The sequence below is a fragment of the Cheilinus undulatus genome, linkage group 13 (genome assembly GCF_018320785.1).
Source record: "Cheilinus undulatus linkage group 13, ASM1832078v1, whole genome shotgun sequence".
NCBI classification, from domain to species: domain Eukaryota; kingdom Metazoa; phylum Chordata; class Actinopteri; order Labriformes; family Labridae; genus Cheilinus; species Cheilinus undulatus.
Window position 1 is genome coordinate 21,146,458 of NC_054877.1, and position 22,499 is coordinate 21,168,956.

At 39.1% G+C, this 22,499-nt stretch overlaps 2 protein-coding genes across 7 annotated transcripts; one reads left to right on the forward strand and one right to left on the reverse strand.

Annotated features, from left to right (window-relative positions):
* Window positions 1–400: 400 nt before the first annotated feature.
* ss18 (SS18 subunit of BAF chromatin remodeling complex) lies at window positions 401–12,920 on the reverse strand. Of its 6 annotated transcripts, XM_041803748.1 has the most exons (11): window positions 12,757–12,920; window positions 12,202–12,278; window positions 12,031–12,115; window positions 11,282–11,438; window positions 9,364–9,594; window positions 9,080–9,250; window positions 8,708–8,785; window positions 5,016–5,138; window positions 1,624–1,754; window positions 1,172–1,234; window positions 401–497 (listed from the first exon to the last, which is right to left on the reverse strand). In XM_041803748.1, exons 1-10 carry the CDS (start codon window positions 12,823–12,825, stop codon window positions 1,217–1,219), a joined length of 1,140 nt encoding a protein of 379 aa, XP_041659682.1. In that variant the 5' UTR covers window positions 12,826–12,920; the 3' UTR covers window positions 401–497; window positions 1,172–1,216. The 6 variants fall into 6 exon arrangements, 3 of the variants coding, with proteins under 3 accessions (XP_041659682.1, XP_041659681.1, XP_041659683.1); XR_005992770.1 differs by having other exon boundaries at window positions 1,172–1,754; XM_041803747.1 differs by lacking the exon at window positions 1,172–1,234.
* Window positions 12,921–13,559: 639 nt separating this feature from the next.
* psma8 (proteasome 20S subunit alpha 8) lies at window positions 13,560–18,552 on the forward strand. Its single transcript, XM_041802338.1, has 7 exons — window positions 13,560–13,774; window positions 16,395–16,521; window positions 16,643–16,767; window positions 17,076–17,198; window positions 17,298–17,417; window positions 17,929–17,991; window positions 18,068–18,552. Exons 1-7 carry the CDS (start codon window positions 13,673–13,675, stop codon window positions 18,161–18,163), a joined length of 756 nt encoding a protein of 251 aa, XP_041658272.1. The 5' UTR covers window positions 13,560–13,672; the 3' UTR covers window positions 18,164–18,552.
* The last annotated feature ends 3,947 nt before the right edge of the window (window positions 18,553–22,499 follow it).

Here is a 22,499-nt window from a genome sequence, read left to right on the forward strand (position 1 = left end):
CGTCTCTACGCTCCTACATATTGACCTACTGCTGGCTTTATTGCTTCTTATGACCATGGAGCTGAAGGATAGAGAAATAATGCACCACAGTAGATTAAAACTGTACATTTTACATCTTCTCTGATATCCAAAAAAATTTTGTTAGCCCATTTCACAATCTGCAATGCTAAAAGGATAAGGCAGTTCCATTTTTAAGGCATTGCTGCTTTGAGAGATACTGGACCAGAGGGTGAGTCAAAAACTTTGACGCCACCGAGTCCATGTACAGGATAAACTGAATACATTTTATAGGCCAGAATAAGAGCCCAGAGATGGGGGAAAATGTATCTTGTGTTTTCAGGTGTTGACTGTTCGTGTCTGTGAGAAACTTGTGGAGCTATGACCATCATTTAGGTCTGTCTAGCAGTTGACCAGATGTCAAAGCTCAACAGAGATCAGAGCAGAGCTGTGTGGGTTGCTGTGACCATCTCTCATTGCTGGTAATTTCCATACTGGCCCTGTGGAGAGAAATGTGACAGGCTTCTGTTACTGACCTTCTCGAAAACGAAAAGTAGGAGCTCTTTAAACAGATCTCAATGGTAGAAAACAAACATTTGTAGCTTAGACCATGTTTCACTCCTATTCATGATTTATGCCTGCACTTGTTGGTATTGACCAGCAGGTGGCAGCATGGCTTTATAACTGATGAACTCTAAATCCTAACTGCCGCAGCATGGCTGAGGCTGGAGTTCCATATTAAACAGTGGAAAGAGAATTTTATAGTAAGAACAATAGTATTCCAAACAGGGGTCGAAGTAAATTGGCTTTAAAATACAATAGAAACAGATTAGAAGGCAAAATCATGACTGTAGTCTATGGACTATAAACATTATTATTCAAATAGTGCTACAGAAAGGACACAAGTTAATGAAAGTGCTGTAAAAACAGATTTTAAGGACAGTCGGAGTGCTAAATTTTGGCCGTCTCTCTGCAGACGATGCATGCTGTGTTCAAGGACCTCATAACTTACTACTCGACCCCTGTTGCTATTAAAATAAAAGAAAAAGACATAAGAAAAAGAGACAGATGGAAGAAAGATTAAGAAAAAGAAACAGAACAAACATAAATGCAAATTAAGGCTATGTGATCAAACGTCTAGTTTGGATGTTGAGGTCTTCACAGCAACCATTACCTTTGCTTCTTATAGAGCTAGTCAGGGGTTCAAATCCCCGGGTCTTTATTTCCTCATGTGCCCCTGAATGTTCAAAGATAAAGATATCAAAGTGTAGCTATGGTCCTCACATAAGACCACAGGAAATACAGGGCAACAAATAGATCTCCCTTTAAACACGAGAGCAGTAAGTATCACCATAAAGGAAGAATCGTCTTAAAGCCCTCATATTTCACTCAATCTGCATCCCACATTAGTCAGTTACTACTCAAATGAACAATGAAAGACAACAATAACAAACACCCATTTGGAAGAACAGAGCTAATCCCCAAAATGATGATAGCATGCACAACATACTACCATTAAATGTTTATATTCACCCACAAAATACACAACTAACTCTGGCAATAATCACAGTAACAAGAAACTATAAACTAATAAACAAGACTACCCTGTGTTGTGGTTATACTCACCTGGTCGTAGCCGTAAGGGCGCTGCTGTTGGCCTTGTGGGGGTCCAGGTTGGGGGGGCCGGTAGGCCCCGTACTGCTGCCCCTGCCCCTGGGGGTAGTTAGGATACTGTCCAGGGGCAGTTTGAGAGGGACCTACAACCAACATGGAGAACTTAGTTTAGAAAATGTGTGTGCTTGATCGACACTTTGAGAGAGGGTCAGGCAGTGAAAAGAAACTCTTCCACCATTTACTTTGAGCTTTTTATAAGCATGCTGGCATGATAAATGCAAACCTTACTCTAGAAGTTAAGCTTTAGTATTTATGTTCCCTTTCTCAAGAACATAGGAATGCAGATAAAAAAAACCCCACATTACTGGCCAATATTGGCAAAAAAATATAGCATTAAACCTCCATTGGAAGTATTCATGATAATTATCAGATGTAAATTCTTTGCTACAACAAATTCCATTCACTCTGAAGCTGTGGGAAGGAGATAGGCAGTCAGGTTAAATATTTTAAGACACATTTGAATTAAACAGTCACTAATTGTAGTTAATGGATGGAGAATTCATAATTCGTTCAGATGGCTAAGAGAATAAACACTAACTTCACTGTTCTGATGATTACATTTATTACCTAGTTATATTAAACAATCAAAGATAATGAGTGTTAATGTACTATCTGAACAGGAAAAAAATATATATTTTTGTTGATTCAATATCAAAACTCTCCCACAATAAATCATGGAATAAAGGTAATTTAGAATTAGAATATAAAGGGTGTGGCCTAACGCGGCTGTGATTAGCTTGAGTTTAAATGAGACGATCATGTGACCTGGTGCACTTGTAAGGATCTCTTAAAGTCAATTCAAATCCAATGTTTTATTATGAACATAAATCACACATTTTTTAAAGAAAATGGGCAGAATTACTCATTTTGTTGCCATTAACAGTTTAAGAAATGGATTGGTACCTGCAGGTCAGACCAGAAATAAATCTGAACGGGCCATTTGAATAAGAAACTGTGCTCCTAACTGTGCCTTTATAACAGAAGTATTAACATTTAGGTAAAAATGGCCAACAGTTATGGCTATATGGACAGTAGCAGTAAACTACTAAGAGGTTGACTGCACAGGTGCTTATTAACATTCAAGTCAAATAGTGTGGATATTTTAATTTTAGGCAATTTTTTGGGTTTTATCCACAACTAAGTAAAAAAAACTAACATATATCAAACTCAGGTTGTGACTAAAACAACAGACCCAGTCTGAATGGCCCAACTTTTGCTCATTAACTGTTTCCATTCTCTACTTGTTACCCTAAGAACTCCAGAGATTCCCTGTGAGTTTACTACCTCTAATGGGCTACCTCTAAAAAAAAAAAAAAAGCTGATGGATGATAAAGAGATGATGGTAGATATGTCTAACCCATTTGTTTAGGCAGCCTCCACAACGCCTGACTCAGTAATGAATGAGAATGAGTGAGTCAGGGTGGAGTTGGGCTGAGGTTCCCTAATGCAAGGAGACATCAAGGAGATTCTGTTGGTCTTCATTAGGAGGGGCAGGCTTCATTAAAAAAAAAAATCTTTCATCAGCCCCCGTGTATTGTAGTTGCTGTCTATGCAGGTGCAGTGAACAACCGAACAGAGCTTGACTGGGGCCGAAGTCAAATGAGGCCCACGCAGCATCGTTAGGCGCTCATAATGCCTGATGCTGGTGAGCATAACCTTGTGGGGGCCTGTGAGAGGAAGCGAGTGTGTGTGTGTGCCAGATGGATCTCACCTCACAGCCTCTGCCTCTCTGCTAGCTCATTACTGACATGAGCTCTGGCTCCGACAGAGGCTGAGTGATGGAAGGCTCTACTGAAAAATGACGAGGAGGAAAATTGACCAAAGAGTGGCAGGAGCGCTAATACCTTCATGCATGTAGAACTTTATTTAAACATTCTGTACTTTTCAGAAATCAGTTTATATTCAGACCCATAGGCACACACACTCTCATACCATTATGCTAACAAGAAAAATACAGAATAGGTGTGATTCAATTGTGTCCCTACTAAGGTGTCTTTACCTAATTTATGCTTTGTATGTTTAAGCCTGTGAACTGCAGTGCGTATTGCAGGGTTGCTGTCCACTTTGATACTAAATGCCAAATTTTTCAAGACGTTTTAATACCTAAACAAAGAAATTAGGGCTGAACGATTTCAGAAAATAATCGAATTGCGTTTTTTTAACCCAATATTGCGATTGCAATTTAATATGAGATTATTTCTTGGTAAAAACAAGCAATAATTCATTCTAACCTACAAAATAGTAGATTAAAGTAGGGCAGAGCAATTTTTAAAAATATCCAGTTGTGCTGATTTTTTTACTCATTTTGTAAAGTGGATATGAACTGTTGTATTAAAGGGAATGATAATTTTTATATAATTCTCTTATTAAATTAGAAAAACATACAAAAATGAAAATAGGATTTTTTGTGCACTATTTTTAAAATATGGCAGGTGAATGATTATATGTCATGCATCACACCTCTGCTGCTGCGAAAAATCTAAACTGGTATTTTGACACAAATTTCAGGGTAAAGAAATAATGCACCTTCTGCGATTGGAAAATTGCAGCAGGCCATATTGCAATTTAATCTAGTTTGCGATTAACTGCCCAGCCCTAAAAGAAATCATGAAAATAAAATGGATTCATGAGAATAAAAATGTTTTTTTGATTGCAGCATCAGGCTGCAACATGACAAAATTGAAAAAGTGAGGGGTGTCTGAATACCTTCTGAATGCACTGTTAAAAAAAAATATATATATACATATATATATATATATATATATATATATGCTGTATATATACAGATGGAGAGAGGGAGGAATAATAATCAGAAGGAGAGATAAAAACAAGCACAAATGAGAGGAGGGGAAATATCAAAAAGGAGAATGGCAAGCTTTGGTTAATGGTACTATAATGAGAAGGATTTCATTTAATCTAATGCTCACAATGAGGAAACTTTTTTCCCCAAACAATACTAAAATTCAGGGAGTTCGAAATGTCTTGAACACCTCCTAGTGTTTGTACCCCTTAGACTAAGCTTCAATCTCACACCCTTAGTATGTTTTACCAAACAGAACCAGGAGAAATGCAAATGTGATGGCAGCTTCTACTACTGATTACATTTCTTTTCCACCAAGCTTCTACCCAGTCATTAAGGCAGTGCTTTAATTCCCTGCTCTTGGTGATTTCTTGACATGCATTTGGCAAAGATACATTTCTGTGGGGCAATAACTCAGTCAGCCAGCTCACTCAGGAGGATACTTTTTTTATTTAACAGTTTAAATCTCCAGCCAAAGAGAGCTGATAGTGCCTCCTACTGGACAAATATGTGCCCCTGTGAAAAAACAAAGAAGGTAACTTACCATAGCCCTGCTGTTGTGGTGGGTAGCCCTGCTGACCCGGGTACTGCTGCTGAGGAGGGTAGCCCTGTTGCTGGGGAGGGCCTTGCTGGTATGCTTCCTGCTGTTGGCCGTACTGGGCGTTACCTTCAAGGGGCAACAGCACAAAATGTGAGGAACAGGTGGAGAGCTATACTGAAACAGCTAAAAGACAGGTAAGCATCTTTGATGCTATTAATTAGGAATTCAATTTAGTATCCATTTTCTGTAATGCTTTTGAAATACAACTATGATTGCAACAAAGTATTCACTGGAAGGTCATGGTAATTAAAAACTTAATGGTATTATGTAATCTTAGACTACTAAAGCTTGCAACAAGACACTGTAAAACAAAAAATGATGCATCTTGGCAGTGAAGGCATTAGAGATAGTGTATTTACAGGATCAGGTATCAATAACAAGATACTAGCTTTAAAATAGGACATTTTATACAGTTGCACTTGTAATTGGTATGATATAATGTATGCAGCTATTAACCCTAGAACTTATACATAGCATCAGGATCACATAAATCAAGCAAATATCCAAGATCCCTCAAGTAATAGCTGTGTTAAGGGGAACTCCAAAGCTTTGACCAGGCAATGACCAGGGGCAACCTAACAGCCGTATCAAACTGCACTTTTTTGTGTTTTATTATACAAAACTATGCCTGTCCTGGCTGGCATACGGGCATCATTAAAAGTGTAATTGTGACCAATTAATATTTGCTGCTGTCATGTTGCTATCTGTTGTCTCTGTGACTGCGAGTGGGTTCCTGGGTCATCAGGAAGTGGGTCAAGGAGTATCAATCATGGCTAAAACAAAAGCACATGTGATGCTTGTGGTCTCATGCTCTGAAGAGGAAAAAACAAAGACAATTGTGGAGTTGTCCATATGCATCAAGAAGAGGAAAATAAGGCGCGCAGATGGCCTAGCTGTCTAAGGCGCTACCCATGTAGGCGTGTGGCTCAGGTTCGAATCCAGCCTGTGGTCCTTGGACCCATGTCTCTCCCCACTCTCTCTCCCGTTTCTGATTCTGTCCACTGTCCTGCCCTATCAACTGGAGGCTTGAAGAGCCCAAAAATAAATCTTGAAAAAAAAAAAAAAAAAAAAAAAAAAAAGGAAAATAAGGGCTGGCTATCCTTAAAATACAATGTGAAGTATGAATGTTAACTCAAGAAAATTAGCCTAGATAGCGTTATGCCTGCAACTGATTGGTCAGTAGAAGATCCCAGAAAAGTTCTGACATGCCAGTCTTGTCTGAATTTAGTGGGGTTTTGGGGCGTTCTGGCCACATTATTGATTATGTCACATGACAGGAGCATTTCACGGTGTTCCTATTAGACCCAATGTATTATTACTAGCATGGTATCAGTATTATTATGGCTAATTATGGTATCAGCAGGTATTAAAATTTCTACCAACATTTACAACCAAAATTTATCTGCTATAAGTAACACCCATAAACACTTTATTTGAAGGTGTATACATAAAACTGACATGACACTGTCATCATCATGACTTGACACCTGTCATTCATATGAAGGAGGCTTTATGAACGTTTATGAATGCTGTCATTAAGTGACAATCAGTCATTATATCACCTTTAATGCAAAGTTATTTGATCCATTTTCACTTCTTTGCACAGTAAGGCAAGGCTGTAGCCAGCTGTTAGCCTAGCATAAAGACTGGGGAAAAAAAAAAGTGGAGAGAGGGGTAAGATCCATTTTTTGCTTCTGCAGTTCTCCAGGAAAGAAAAAAAGGTACAGGGCAACCAGACAGAGTGCAAGGTACACTACTAACTTTCACTATTGATTTGGGATGTCCAGTGGTGTAGTGGTGTGTAGAAGTGGGTATACTCTTAATTTATTACATTTAAGATGACATATTTGACTAAATGACACCTTAAGCGCTTGTAAAGTGAAATCCAAACTTTGTGTCTTAACACACTAAAAATGCTGGAATAAGGTTGCTGAGATGTATGCCTGGCTGAATTTTTGATTTAGACTGTCAGAGAGTTGTTCTCCTCTTTCCTGAATTTTGTTTTATTTGAGCTAGGCAAATATAAGGGTCTATGGCATCACTGGTCTTGATGGGAATTACCCCGCCCCCCTAATACTACAATGATATTAAATCACCAAGCAGATCATCTCAAAACACTCTGTTGTCCATTGTGTCCATTGTCCATTGTGTCCACTGTGAGGTTAATTTCTTAAATTGATCAGCCACAGTAGCCCTGGTTGTTGAAAGTATCATAACAGAGATTTGTACCAGAAAACAGTAAATTCAATGCCCAACTTCAGTCTCTCTGTTCTGGCATAGAGCCAGGCAGCTGCTCTGATCATAAGCATTTTTTTAAGTTTGAGAGGATCGCATTTCTTATGAGTGGGAGTGGCTTCAGCTCATCCAACCAACACACCCACACCATCCCAGACCAGATTTTACCACCTCATTTTTCATGATTTTAAACATGGAAATATTTTTCATGACTGAACTTTGGCCCGGTGGTTCATAACAGTGGCCTGTCATACAACTTTTACAACATTTGGAATTTCCCCTTGTGGGACTAATAAAGGAATATCTTTTCTTATCTTACAACAAACCTTAAACAGAGATTTTTTAATCACTACACAGGGACTTTAATGACAACATTCATAAACATTCATAAAGCCTTCTTCATGTGAATGACAGGTGTTTTGTCAAGATTATGACAGTGTCATGTCAGTCTATAGATACCCCTTTCAAAGTGTTCCCCATCACCCTATACTGACTGAGTGCCAGACAAAATTTAGGTGGCCTGATCACCTATTAACTCAACACAAACCATACTGAAGCTAATACCTTCAAATAACTCAGGAAATCCTGACCTTTTAAAAAGTTATGATAATATTAATGATGTGAGTGATGTGAATGGTGTTAAGAAGTCTTGGAACTTTCTTTTAACATTCTTTGGATTTGCGTTGTTTTATTTCAAAATATAGGAAACATGTTGAAAGGTTTAAAAGGGAAATAGAGTTGTCAGTAGAAAAAAACACCAACAAATACGTAAATGTTAATTGGACAAAGAAAGAGAAGGAGTTGTTTATTAAGAATTTTTAATGTTTGTCTGCTTAAGTGATAAAAGCACCTCTTAACACAAAAACGAGGAGAAAATCAGCAGTGGATCAAGGGTTATACTGAGAGGAAAACACACTAGTAGAATATTTTGTTAATCTAGTTTGTCGTTATTTAATAACTATTCTTTTCTTCAGCGAATCAGGATTATTTACTGTCAGTGCAAAAACAAATCTGCGTTTATGAAATATGGCAGGTCACTTCCTATCAGTGTAAAATGGTGCAATGAAAAGTATTTTCTAGAATGACTACTCTAGACCTGCAAAAAAGTAGCATGATATGCAATTCTTCAGTGGTATCTTGTATAATTTTGGCCTTTAACACTTGCTTAGAGCATGCTACGTTATCTGTGGACTGCAGGACATATCAAAATTTTGTGCATTTTAGAATCAGGATGGAATATTTTTTAAAAGCACTGCAGCTATGATTTCCCAGAAATAATGAAGAAACTGAAATCTGCTTTTGCCACAGTCTCTTAGCATCATTTGTGTATTAACACAAGTCCTGGGTTTGTTTTTGTTTTTTTTTTTCATTTTCTCCAAGTGACTGGAGGGTTCTCCTACCTTCTGAGGCTCCCTGTCCTGCGTGACTGTACTGGTCCCCATAGTAGTCTTCCTGCCCTGGGTACTGCTGAGGGGGTCCTACATACACATACACACAACATACACACAAGTAGATTCAAGGTGTTGTTGGATCGGCTGTGTGAGGGGAAGAATGGAGAAGATGGATTCCTTGCTGCTAGTTCTTGTTAGAAAGCTTTCTTTGGGTCACTTGACTGCTTTTATGATTGGAGTCTCTAAGTTACAGAGCTAAAGTAGAGGAAACGGAGGAAAATTAAGATTGACAAGAATAAGAAATGCAGGACGGTGGGTTAGGGAGAGGAAAGACCAACACACACAACTTGCATACTTAACAGACACACTCTGGGGGTATACCTTGCTGAGGAGGTCTGTAGGGCGGCATTGGCCTCTGCCCCATGACATGGTTCCCTTGGTTGACCTGACCCATCATGCCCATGGGGTTCTGCTGTCCTTGATAGTGCTGTCCGCCACCGCCGGGAGGCATGTTATACTGCTGGGAGGGAGGCTGCTGGTGCATCATTGGGCCTGTGGTAGACATACAAAGAGTTAACTCTCAAAGTATAGAAAACCCACAAAAGCAGTAAATAGTTTAAAAAACACAACTGACTTATGTAACATCACAAAATGAGTTGTTTTACCTTGATTGGGCTGCATGTTCATGTTTGGCCGAGGCCCATAATTTCCCATAGGCTGGCCCTGGGTCATGTTCATTTGGCTCTGAGCTGGCATGCCTTGGGAAGAAGGGACAGTGTGATTGTAACCACCCATCGTGCCATGGCTGCTGGGGGGCATATTCATGGAGCCACTGGGCATGTTGGGAGGCTGGTTAGGGCCGGGGCCGGGACCTTGCATGGGCATATGATTAGGACCTGGAAAACAGCAAGAGAAAGATTCATGACCCTCTTCAAAAAAAAAATCATGACAGGAATTTCATATATACCCAAGTACACAAACTCACAAGTAATTCCCTTTATGTTTTGATATGCGTTTTGCGGCTTTGTTTGGATCTGGTGTGTCAGGTTATATAACATCATGTTTTAAATAAAAATATTTGTTACTTAGATTCCTACTATGTATAGAATCAAATGACTTCTTTAATCATTAAGCAGTAGTGGCAACACTTTGTGCATTAGTCAGTAAACCAACAGCTGCACAGACTTTATCAAAGCTCCCATTATTACACAAATTAAGAGCTTGGGTGGTGGTATAGCTTTACGGTTAAGTCATGTGTACTGCGTACAGAAACGATAACTCTTGAAGCAGAACACCAAAGTTTGATTCCCAAACTCTGCCATCTGCCACATGCAATCATCCCAATTGGCCACCCCTCCATCCAACTCCATCCACTGTCTTGTTCTTTCAAAAAAGATAGACCCCCTCCCCAAAAAATAAATGCTAGAAAAGGTAAAAAGAGAGAGCAGCTCAGACACCCTGGTAGTTTAAGGCCTCATCCACACGGACATGAATACAATATATGTCCATTTCGTTTTGAAAATGTTTTCCACAAACACGGGATCGTTTCAGGAAATGTCTGCATAACTAAGGAACCACTGGAAATAAATGAGAACCCTGCAGTACATATGCCAAGCCTGTAATTGGCGCTGTAACGCTGCCAAGGAAATGCACAAAAAAGAGAGAAGAAGATTACAGAGCATGCATATAAAACTTTTGTGCAACACGAACATAACCCTGTAATCCGCCATTGTTGTTTTGGTTGGACCCCGCTTAAGTGGGCTATGCTATGTATGACGTAGTCATTTCAAGAAAGATGAAGTAGGCGTGTGGATGAAACGCCGATATGACAAAAACTTTTGCGTATACTCTTGAATTCATCTCTGTGTGGATGGGGCCTAAAGCTGTTAAATAAACTCAGAGGTTAAAGGAGGGGAAAAAACACTTAAAATTGTGACTTTTCTTCTGTACTCCAAACTGGCCACAATTTAAAAAGGTAAAACCTCTCAGGCTGATTACCTCAGTGACCAGAAATTTGTTCCCACAAATCTGGGAGGACAGAGTCACTTTGACTCCCTCAGATAACAAGAGTTAAAATAACACTGTATGTCTGATTTTACATCTGTTTATTACACTGCAATGAAACTCCATACAACCCTGAAACAAACAAAAACACCAAGAATGACTCAAAGAAAGCAGCACAAGATCTTCTCACTTCTGATAGGGTTCCCTCTACTTTTAGGATGAAAAAGCCTTGACTGCAATCTCAGCCACTGCCTTTAAAAATAAAATCTGAAATTGCCTAGTTCCTTAGAATACATTAAATATAAAAGTAAAACAAATAAACAAAACATGTCAGTAATGTTGCCTAAAGAGAAGAGGATAACCAATAATTAAATATGCACAAGACTGAGACCACCAGAGCTGGCAAAAGAGTGACATCATCTTTCAGCAGAGCGACCTCCCTCACAGTTCTGTGGTGTTGCTAGGCAACCCAAGTGAGACAGGGACTGAGAGAAAAGACGGGGAAAGAAAGGCGAGAGGAGAGAGAAGGACGAGGGAGGGAAGTTTTGGGTGGGGTGGGGTCGGGATGGGGGTACTCACCAGGCATCTGTCCATTCATCTGGTTCTGCATGTGTGGGGCTGGAGGGCCACCACTGACCATACCCTCAGAGGGCATGTTGTGACCGTGAGGAGGCTGAGGAGGGGGTCCACTTTGGTTCATCCCACCAGGGCCCATGGGCATGTTTTGAGTGGGAGGCTGCAAGCGCAAAACACGGACACAGAAACAAACATCTGAGCCTTTGTCATTCAAGAGAAACAAAGCAGATGAGGCCTGAATCACTGGACAGAATACCATAATCAGGTATAATGTGATTTCCTTTAGGCAAGCATGGATGAAAATGTTGCAAAATGGTATAAAAGGCTAGGACAAATATAGTCCTGCAATATAATGCATAGCCAAATAATTATTGCATAAACTGTCTTCTATGTAGTCACACTATTGGACCATTAATAATAGAGAAAGATGTTAGAGGTCAAAGGAGCACTAAGACTTTTTAAACTTAACACCTAACAGTTAACATGAGACTGCAGAGTAATCTTTTAAAAAGGATTCCAAGTAAACCGAATCAATAATTGTACAAACTACAAAGACATATACATAATAGCAATAAGCTTACAAAGCATATCTATCATAGGCTAATATAAAACAATACCAGGATGAGCAATGTATTTCATTAAAAAGCTTGAAATTTCAGGTAACTTTCAAATGTAACAGTTTAAAGAGAGATAATACACCTCACTGCATACAATCCAATAACTCCAGACAGTAGGCAAGGACCAGTACTCACAGCAGGGAGGAGGGACTGCATGTTCTGATTGGAGTCTGCTATCGTGGCCAGGTACACTAGATTTCTGTGCAGCATCTGTTGATAACTGACCAAGTGGAGAGTCATCAGTTCAAACTATGAAATAAATAAAATCTTAAACGACTTCATAAAAGGTAATGCTACACAACTTACTGTGAGCATTCTGCTGTTTTGCCTTTACTCTGGAAATCCATAATACATTGGATGAGCTGGTTGTTTTCATCGAGTAACTGCAGAAGCAAACGTACAGATTTAATCACGTGTTAGTGTGTGCGATAAAACTAATGTTAAACCACTGACTATGCGTGATTTGGTGTGTTTAATACTTTGTTTGTCTATTGTTTTCAAGCCGTTAAGTGAAACAAAGAGGATGGTGGGATCGTTTTTGTTTATATGCGAGTGTGCATTTCTAGCTAACAAAAGACGCGTCGCGCTAGCTAGCTATCCTAAGCTAACAAAACGGCAGGCCTCCATTCATATGAAATACAATTTTACGTAAGTCCTAAAAATCAACCCAAGTCTCATAGTGTACACGCATGGTGCGCCGAGTCTAGACAGGTTCATATTCACCGCGCTTTGACCATGCACATTTTTCCCGATCTATTCACAGTTGGCCTTGGATGGGTACCGCTACATTGATTAGCTCAACGGCTAGCAACGTCTGATGCCGTAGCCTCCATTCTGAGACGCGCTAAAAAGATGAATTACCTTTTGTATTCCGGCGGGTGTTATATCACCCTTCCCTCGCTGCCTGTGAGGTGCGAATGCCACCGACATGGTGATACCTTTTGAAATTTAAGCCAGCAAGAGCATTAAAGTCAAACCTAGCTCACACACTAAACAAATCGGTAGAACTCAGATCAAACAGTACAGAATAGGATGCTATGTCGCAATGCAACGATCCGTTTTGGGGGTGGACACAGAACATTTAAAACGCTGTTTGGGATTACAGTTTTTTTTTATTGATACAGTAATACAATATATTGAAATAAATGTGTGACTGACCATAAAATTTCAGTATGTCTTTTAATATAGTGACATGTATTCACATTTTTGCTTAAATGCATCATATTTTCACCTATTTTCATGAAATGGAACAGTCTGCTTCAGTCCCACACCACGGGAAATGGAATGCTCAACAAAAGGGGGAATGGCAGGTAGTGCTTAAAAATATTTTCGAGATTTTTACCAACAATTAGAGCATAAATAGGCGATAATTTCCAACAATAATGCAAGTTTTTCAAGGTTTTACGTTTTAACTTTTACAAATGTTGCACCCTCGTTCCACATTACCGAGCCATCATCAGTGTAATTTAATTGATAAATCACTTTAGGATTTAAATAAGCAACCTGGGCGTCATTTACTGAGTTACTTGTTGTTTCTGAACCTATGATATATGTTTTCTTTCAAAGACAGAATAAAATAATCTACATTTTACTAATTTTTACTGACAACTTTTCTCCAATGACCCCCAGTTTTGGTATCTCCTTAGTTCAGAGGTCACGCGCAGGCGCTCTTTTCAACATTAGGAATCCGCACACAGTGAGCATCTTAAAGCTAACGAGCTGAATCATTTAGTGGAAGTCTTCAATCTTCCTGTGAGTGTACGCGTGTAACAGTGCAATGGCGGCAAGATATGACAGGGCTATCACTGTATTTTCTCCCGATGGCCATCTATTTCAAGTGGAGTATGCGCAAGAAGCTGTAAAGAAAGGTTCCACAGCGGTGAGTCTCCAAAAGAAACCAATGCTGAAGCTAACGCTAGCAAACTTCACTTAGCCAGTCTGCTAGGTTAGCGGTTAGCATACACTTTTATTTGACTCAATATGATGCGTTAATTCATTGTCGTAAATAATATTCTGTTACACTCAGACGATTAACTTATCGCGTCTATTGTGGTCGAGAAACGATAACTTACCAGGCTAACGCAAAGATTTTTTGAAGGAATCTGAAGAGTATCATTAGCAAGCATTTAGTCGCTGTGTCACCCTCACAATAGTTTCAGTTTCAGTGTGAATGACGCTAGTACACTTCAGCACTGTTTTTTATGCAGCTAGTAAAGACTGTCTTAGTTAATTTCACACAGTTATATGGTCTTAAACATACAGGAAATAAGATATGCACATAAAACTCCTCTGTACCCATAACTAATCCTATTCATGATTACTCATTAGGTATCTTGTTCTGTAGGTTGAAGAAGGAACGAATAATCTAGTGTAATACAATTATTGGGAGAATGTAAAGGTTAATAAGAAAATAGGATGCTCAAACCTGGCCATTATAGGTGTATTTGACGTTTGCGTAATTCCTATAATGCATTTCATTTAAATGTAAGTCTGGGGTACGTTTGTGTATAATGATAGGATAAGATAAACTTGCATGAGTCCCATATTTGGGGAAATTTGGTTATTACAACAGCTCAATAGGAGACAGAAAGGTAATTAGCAATGTGTTACAAAAAAAGAAAGAAAATGTGCTATCAATATTTAAATACAATATAACAAGAAATAGCAATAGAAATAGTAACAGTAATATGTCTATACTTACATGTGTACACCATTGCTTGTGGAAGAATTAAGACCAGATTGTGTGTGCATATAAATAAATATTATATGTATATAAAACACACACAGTGTGCATGATACTTATATGAAAGAGGGGCACATATCCAGGTAACATTACAGCTCTGAAAATATATTAACAATATCAATGTTAATTTATTGTGCATTAAAGTGCAAAAGAAAATTGCACATATTGGAAAGATGGCTGCAACATATTTGCGACTGAGGTATAGACAAGTGTTCATATGTATTTGCACTCATATATACATGTGTACATAGAAAATCTACTTTTATACATTGCTTCTAAAAGTAGAGTGTGGGAATGCTAGGATCCGACCTTGCTCTACCTTTTTTCATTTTAGTTTATTTCTCACAATTTACTAAGACCAAGCTTTCTAAGTTTAGGGCAGTGCAGTTTTTTAAAACAATAAACAAGTAAGCAGTTCTGTGTCTGGAAAAATATATACGGCATAAAGTCCACGAAGTGGAGGGATGTCTCTTTTTCTATTTTCTATCATATCGTTTCTTCCATCTCAAGTTTAAAGTGCCACATTTTCATTAAAAATGACTTGTTGACTTGACTTGAGTCATGATTTGGTGATGTGATGGCAACTAATGAAATTCCTTAAACTTAACTGTAGAAATCATGTTAGCTAAAAAACTAAATAAAACCTAAGCTTTACAGAAAAGAAAAAAAACTAAACTAAAACTTTGTTCTAAAGTTTAGAAAAACTTTTAAAAAATTAGTGACACAATCTCTTTAGCTTTTGTCTTTGATAGCAGCAGACTGCCTGACAGTCACATGAGTGCAACGTGACCTGATATGACTGAAGAAGACTTCACATAATGGTTAATTTAAGGTCTATTTGAGTTTATAAAATGAAAAGTAACCTGTTTTAATGTGCTTTTAAAGACTGTATGATGTTTACTTTTTCTAACCCTTTTGGGTCTCGTCCCTGACAAGTATCCCTTTCCAGCCAAAAAGGGATACTTGTCCCTGACAAGTATCCCTTTTTGGCTGGGAAAAAAAAAACAAAAAAAAAACTAGCCTAAACTAAAACAAAGAAATTCTGAAAAATAATAAACTAACAAATCAGCAGTAAAACCTTCATATAAATGTCAAACAAAAAGTAAAAACTGATTAAAAAAAGTTCCAAAACTATTATAACCTTGGTCCTGAGTTCTGATGCTATACCTGACGAGAGCCAGTGCCTTAAAGTATCACTAAAATGTGGAAAATGACAGCTGCCACTTTACTCTAAAGTTGTTAAGAGAACAAGTTAATGGAACAGGCACCGTTTATTAGAGGGGTGGTGTAAACATAGGGATATGCAAAATCCTTACAGTTTTATTAGAATCTTCAACACATTTACACATCAGCTCCTTACAGTTTCTTTTTTGTATTTTTATTTGTCTTTTTTGTCTCTGTGTTGGGAAAAAATGTGTATACCAATCTTGGCAATGTAAATATGTAATCCCAGTGGAACAGCAACAACAAAGTAGCTCGCATCTAGTGCATTATTTTTTACCTCTGTCCTACCTACTCCTCTCTGTTTCATTCTTTTGTGGGTTATTTGAGTGTTACCATGGCAGCGCAAACACTGAAAGGAGGTGTGCTGGCAGTGGAGTTTAAACAAGCTTTCTCCAGAATTGCATTCTCCAACATTTATTGAAATGATTAATGTTCCTATGCAACTCCTTTTTTTTAACCATGCAGTGTCTTGGAATAAAAGTTACCTGTTGACAGTCTTTAAGAACTAATGCAGTCTTTTAATGCCTTGCAGGTGGGAATCAGAGGTAAAGACATTGTTGTCCTTGGTGTTGAGAAGAAGTCTGTTGCAAAATTGCAGGAGGAAAGGACTGTTCGCAAGATATGTGCCCTGGATGAACATGTCTGCATGGCATTCGCAGGTACACCCCCTCCCCGCCAAAATAAAAAAAATAAAATAACTGACTAAATAATTGAGAACTCTTTGTTTTTTACCACATGACTCTGTCAATTAAACATTTGTCAAAATCGCTGCTTTCTCAGGTTTGACAGCCGATGCCCGCATTGTGATAAACAGAGCTCGTGTTGAGTGCCAGAGCCACCGGCTAACTGTTGAGGACCCAGTCACAGTGGAATACATCACACGCTACATTGCTACTCTGAAACAGGTAATCTACCTTTGTGCAATTCATTATTGGTGTAATGTTAACTTACCAAATTGATACATAATTGTATTAAATTGATCCCAGATGGAGAAAATGTGTAAGAAAATGATTAGGCATAATTGAAGCTGCTGCAGCAGAAGGCAACAACCTAATGCAGCACCATCTTACTAGAAGTTTTACTGAAAGATTTCCGTCAGTGGCAACTCAATACTAATGTATAGTTTGAGTGTTAGTATCACAAAAACTGGGGCCACAGTTTTCAATTATGATTTGTAAAGATGATCAGTCACATCAGTGGGTCTTATTTGTAGCGCTACACTCAAAGCAACGGGCGCAGGCCGTTTGGCATCTCTGCGTTAATTGTCGGCTTTGACTATGACGGGACTCCCAGGCTGTATCAGACAGACCCATCAGGAACCTACCATGCCTGGAAGGTAAGCAAGTTTGCTCTTGGTTCATGACTTTGTTTTCCTGTTCCTTGTCAGTAATAAATTGATCTATAATTGAATTTTGTGTCCTTGGAAAAAACTCAGGCAAATGCAATCGGCCGCAGCGCAAAAACTGTGAGAGAGTTCCTGGAGAAGAATTACACGGATGAAGCCATTGCAGGGGACAACGAGGCAATCAAATTGGCCATCAAGGCTTTGCTTGAGGTAAAGTTAAAAGTAGTCTTTGTTGCAATCACCTAGTTTTTCTTACTTCGCACACTGTTTTTGGTTACATATGCACAGATGCAAATGTTAATTGGATGTGCAAAAATAGAATTGTCAGGTATTTAAGTCTACCACAGCTTGAATTTTTTAATTTAGTTATGACTTTATTGAAGATTAGCAGCTGCTGCCAGATGTAAATCATTAAGACGTCTGTAAGTGCTGTATTGATTTCATGCAATATAATACTTCTTTTGTGTTGCTGAATTGACCTAAAGAGGAAGCAGAAGTAATAAAAAAAAATTTTAAATCCCAACTCGATGGTATTTAAGGAGACAAAATTTGACTTAAATTTGTAATTTTATGTCGTTTAAAAACCTCTCTGAAGCTGTTGGTCAATTGTTGATGCAAATACTGCTAAATCAGTTATGTCAAGGAATCTTCACCTGTTCACATGCCCTAACAGTTTCCAAACCTTTGTCTCACAGCCTATTAATGTTTGTTTTTATCACAGGTTGTCCAGTCAGGAGGCAAAAACATTGAACTTGCTGTAATCAGACGAAATCAGCCACTTAAGGTACAAATTTGACTTTTTATTGTTTCTTTTTATTTTCATTGAAGGCTACCAGTTGCTAATTCCTTTTCTTTTGCAGATTTTGGAATCCAAGGAAATTGAGACCCTGGTGGCTGAGATTGAGAAGGAGAAAGAAGAGGAGGCAGAGAAGAAGAAGCAGAAAAAAACTACTTAAGGCAGTTAACTAAGGATTCTTCTTTATTGCACTTGGATTACAAAAGCATATTTGGGTTTCAGATATCGTTAGTTTTGAGAGTTGATTTCTCTCATTTATTTCATAAAGAAGGGCTGAACCAAAACTTGAGATCTGTGGATGTTGTTGGGGTAATCCTGTACTATTTGCGGAGAATAACATGCCCTATTACTTCCATCAGTTAAGTTCTCTGATGTTGAAATAGTGCATGGCTGGATCTCAAGTTAGGGTTTAGATCTGTATAAATACAGAATGTTTTTTATATCTCACCAAACAACTCTGATGGTGAATAATCTCTTTGCAATGTTCAAAAACATACTGAAACATAATACTCAATAAAAGCGGGCTTGTTTGTAATAATTTTTTTTTCATTCTATTTCTAAAACGGTGTTTTACCAGGGGGTTATGCCAAACAGTTTCACCATATAGTATTAGTGTTGAAGTAGAGAGAGTAATACTGTTTTCACCACTGGTAAAATGAATAGTTTGTTAAAGACAAGAGAAGGGGGACTTGAAAAAGGAGAGAGAAACAGATTCTTCTTTCTGTCTCCCCTCTTTATTGATTATCTTACTGCAAAGCAAGTACTGCCATAAAGATAACTACAGTTTAAAACACCACTAGCGGCACTATAGTGTGTGTGGCTATAAAGCGCAGCGGTTTTCATTTATCAGCATTCTGTCACAGACCTGGAAATGAAAAAAAGGTATCTGATTGCTTTATAAAGTGCTCACCTCTCCCTCAGTCATTTAAAACAAATTAGCGATGAGCGAATGAAGTGTCTAATGGTGGCCCAGTGAGACCCCATTTTTTTCTGCCTCTCTTTTTTTTATTTCACCCTAAATTCGCTTATCAAGCAAGCGCTGCTCTGAATTCTCAACGACACAATTATGGCCGGCGGTGTGGTAGGGCTGCTTAATGGGATCCTGGCCTCAGACCCCAGTGGGAACTTTCAGTGACTTTAATCTGGAGCCCTTTGAAAAGTTGTGCCGCGCTGTGCTGAAGAGCCCCGGGGGTTCCCTCTGACTCTCACCAAAGACATAATGGTGAATGGTAAAGTCCTTCATTTAGAGTCATCTCCCCAAGCCAGGATTTCCTGAGTGGGTGCCCTGGCTGCCTTGACTAGAGCAATTGCACTTTGTCTGTAATTTGTCTTGTTTGTGAGTCTTATAGGTGGCTGTTTGGGCTGCTGTCAGAGGATCAATTAAGCTTCTGATATTACCTCCTACACATAATGTCATTGAATCCTCAGGGGGCAATGAAATTTTAAGACTCTTTTAGCTGTTTTAACTACATGCTAATTGCCCCACACTGGTGTGCTTTATGTCAGAACTTGATATGTTGTCCTAGCCACTGATAAGGTCGTCAACATATTGAGTCTTTGTTAATAGAAATGTTTGAAAACGGTAGTCTTTGAGTGATAGTATTGTGAGGTAGAGCTTAAAAAACTACAATTATTAGTCTTATTTTTAGAGCAAAAGTTCCTGAACACTGTTTGAATTGCACAAATATATTGGCATATTTTGGCACCAAACTGAAGATTTCCCTGCCATTTTTTCTAAAACAAAAAAAAAAAAACAAATATCAGGGTTCGTAGGGCATGCTGTTTAACAAAATTGGTTATTGGTTTTGTTGAGTGGCATCTGGCTGTAGACCTTTATGGTGGGGCATTTTTGGATCATCTGTTGCAGACCTCGACCATGGGGCAGGAAGTGACGTACCAGTAACCTTTGTGGGTTTTTTACTTAGTTTGTGGTATGTTGTTTTTGATTTGATCTCCTGCCCCTCCCCCTAACCCTAACCGTTAGGGTTTTGGAGCATAACTCTAGCCTTCTTTGGGGTTTCCTCAGTTTTTAGTGTGTTAAATTAAATATTAGCCCCCTCGTTGAATTTCCGATTTTTATTCATAAAATTCTGCTGTTGTGAAAAATAGATGCTTACCGTAACCTCTGATCAAGACTATATATATATTAAATATAAGTCTTTGAGTATGTCATTCTGCTTCCAGCTTTGGTAATGTATGTCACTTCCTGCCCCATGGTTGAGGTTGTCCAGTGTAGAGGTCTGCAACAGATGAGCCAAAATGTCCCAACATAGGTCTGCAGCCAGATCCTCTTGGTATTGTTTGATATTTACTTGAATTGTATTAAAGTTTGAAATTCTGGTACTGTCATGACCCTAGCTGCTGATGTGTGCCCAGCTAGTCAATCCACCAGATGACAAAATAAGGTAAACTTTAATAAAGTTTTATTCTGGTTAATTCCTTAGCTACAGAGGTTATCTGATCCATCTTGTCAATAGAGCCAGAGCAGCTTATTCAGTGCTGCCTCTAAGACTCCTCGTCTTTTGAACTGCTTGTGGGAAGAGTTTTCTTTTTCTTTCCCTTTTTTTCTTTCGCTGGCATTGTTGTTGCCCATAATCAGCGCTACTGCGCCTCAGGACAAAGTCCATCTCTCTCATCGCTGGCTGCTGCTCATCATTAATGCAGAAAATAATGGCTTCACCAGAGGTCATCGACGGAGGAACGAGGCCTGAGGAAATGTACTCTCCAAGCAAGAATGCACACTGCTGCGGGCTGTCGACTGAGTGCATTGTTTGTATGCACACACAAACACAGAGCTTACAGGCCTATTGCACATGCACACAGAAGACACAGTATTACTGTGAACACACAACAGATTTTTTTAAGAACAGTGCCTACATCTCTGTTTCTCTTGATCCATCATGCACAAAAACAAAGTGTGTTCTCACATTGGAGCTAATATAAAACAAACAGAGAAAGATAGCATGTGTTCACATCTGCTTTTGTGTTTGGCTGTATTTAGCACACATACTCTGACCCTCCTCTAACTATATCCATTAGTCCTCTCTGTAGCTGATTACCAAGTCACAGGGAGATTTCACTTTGAGGATCTACATTTTTGTCATTCTAATGTGCCACCCTGTGGCCATATTTCAAAGCTCACCCCTCCTGGGAAGTTTAAAATTTGTCAGTGCTGAATGTCCTCGGGTCCAAATGAGGCAACTGCTTCAAGGGTAAAAGCACAGACATTTGCATCCCTGGAGACCTAAGGTTGCATTAGTCTTCTGTTAAGACTGTCTCACTGCTGCTGAATTACTCAAGGTGTTCTCTCCTTCCACCAGCAGAGCGCAGTGTTGCATAAACACAGCGGCCACCCATCATATCCTTTACGCTTTCATCTCACTTTTTGTCCTCCAGATTGACAGTATGCCTCCTCTAGCTAACAGCAAGCAGAATCTACGGGGCTGCTGACATGTTTTTGTCTCTGTGCTTTAACACACAGCCATAAAAGGCTCTCTGTGAACAATCGAATCCATCGAGGGAGAGTTGTTTTGCTTAAAAATTGTCAGATGAAAAAGCAACATTGCTCGTGTCCTGGAGCGATGGCCAAGCTGTCAAAGTGTGTTGGGTCATAAAAGGCTACGCTCTCAACACTGTCCCTTTTCTGCTTGTCACATGTCGACAGTTCCACACATACACTGTTTGAGGAGAGCGGATTGGACCGCCTCCACTTATGCCCTTCAGGGTTTCTGCAGCAGTATGAAGAGAAGTTTGGGCATTTTTGGTGCGCTGCCTTACATATCCATAAGCGATCAAAATAAGTTCTCTTTTAATGTTCACTTTTAACTTCTAGCTCCAGGGATACATTCTGAATATCATTCTATTATCTCATATCACACATTGCATCTTTTCTGTCCTTAAATCTCTTCCTCTCTCTCTTACACATGCATGAAACACATCTTGATTTCTAACTGTCTTCTTGAACACACCCTCCACTCTTATCTTCATCACACAGAGCAACATATACAGTTAAGTAACAGACACCACCTACAGCTTTGGTTGTTTTTTCACCTTTGTGTCCCCTGAAAGACGGTGCTACACTAACAGTTTGTGTGAAGAGACTAAAGGCCAGGTTTTTAGTTACCCCTCCAGAGTCACCTGTCAGGGCTTTTGTCTCACAGAAGAATACAAGTGCATCCTACTCTAATTGAAAGTAGACACCACTGAGCCAGGAAAGAGAGAGACCAGGAGTGCGAGCAAAATGAGACTGAGAGGCGAAAAGGAGCAGACAGAGCTAAAATAAACAATTCCCAGGATGCTGCGGGGCCAAAAGAAAATGGCTCCAGGGCTCCGTGGCCTCTCAGGGCCGTGGCAGAAGCCAGTCACACACATCACATAGCATTACTTGGGATGGGGTTACAGGAAAATGTCAGCCGACGCATAAGGAGGAACCATCAGCCCATAGGATAATTCGATTGCCTGAGGGAGGTGCAATCTTGCATTCCCACGATTCCTCT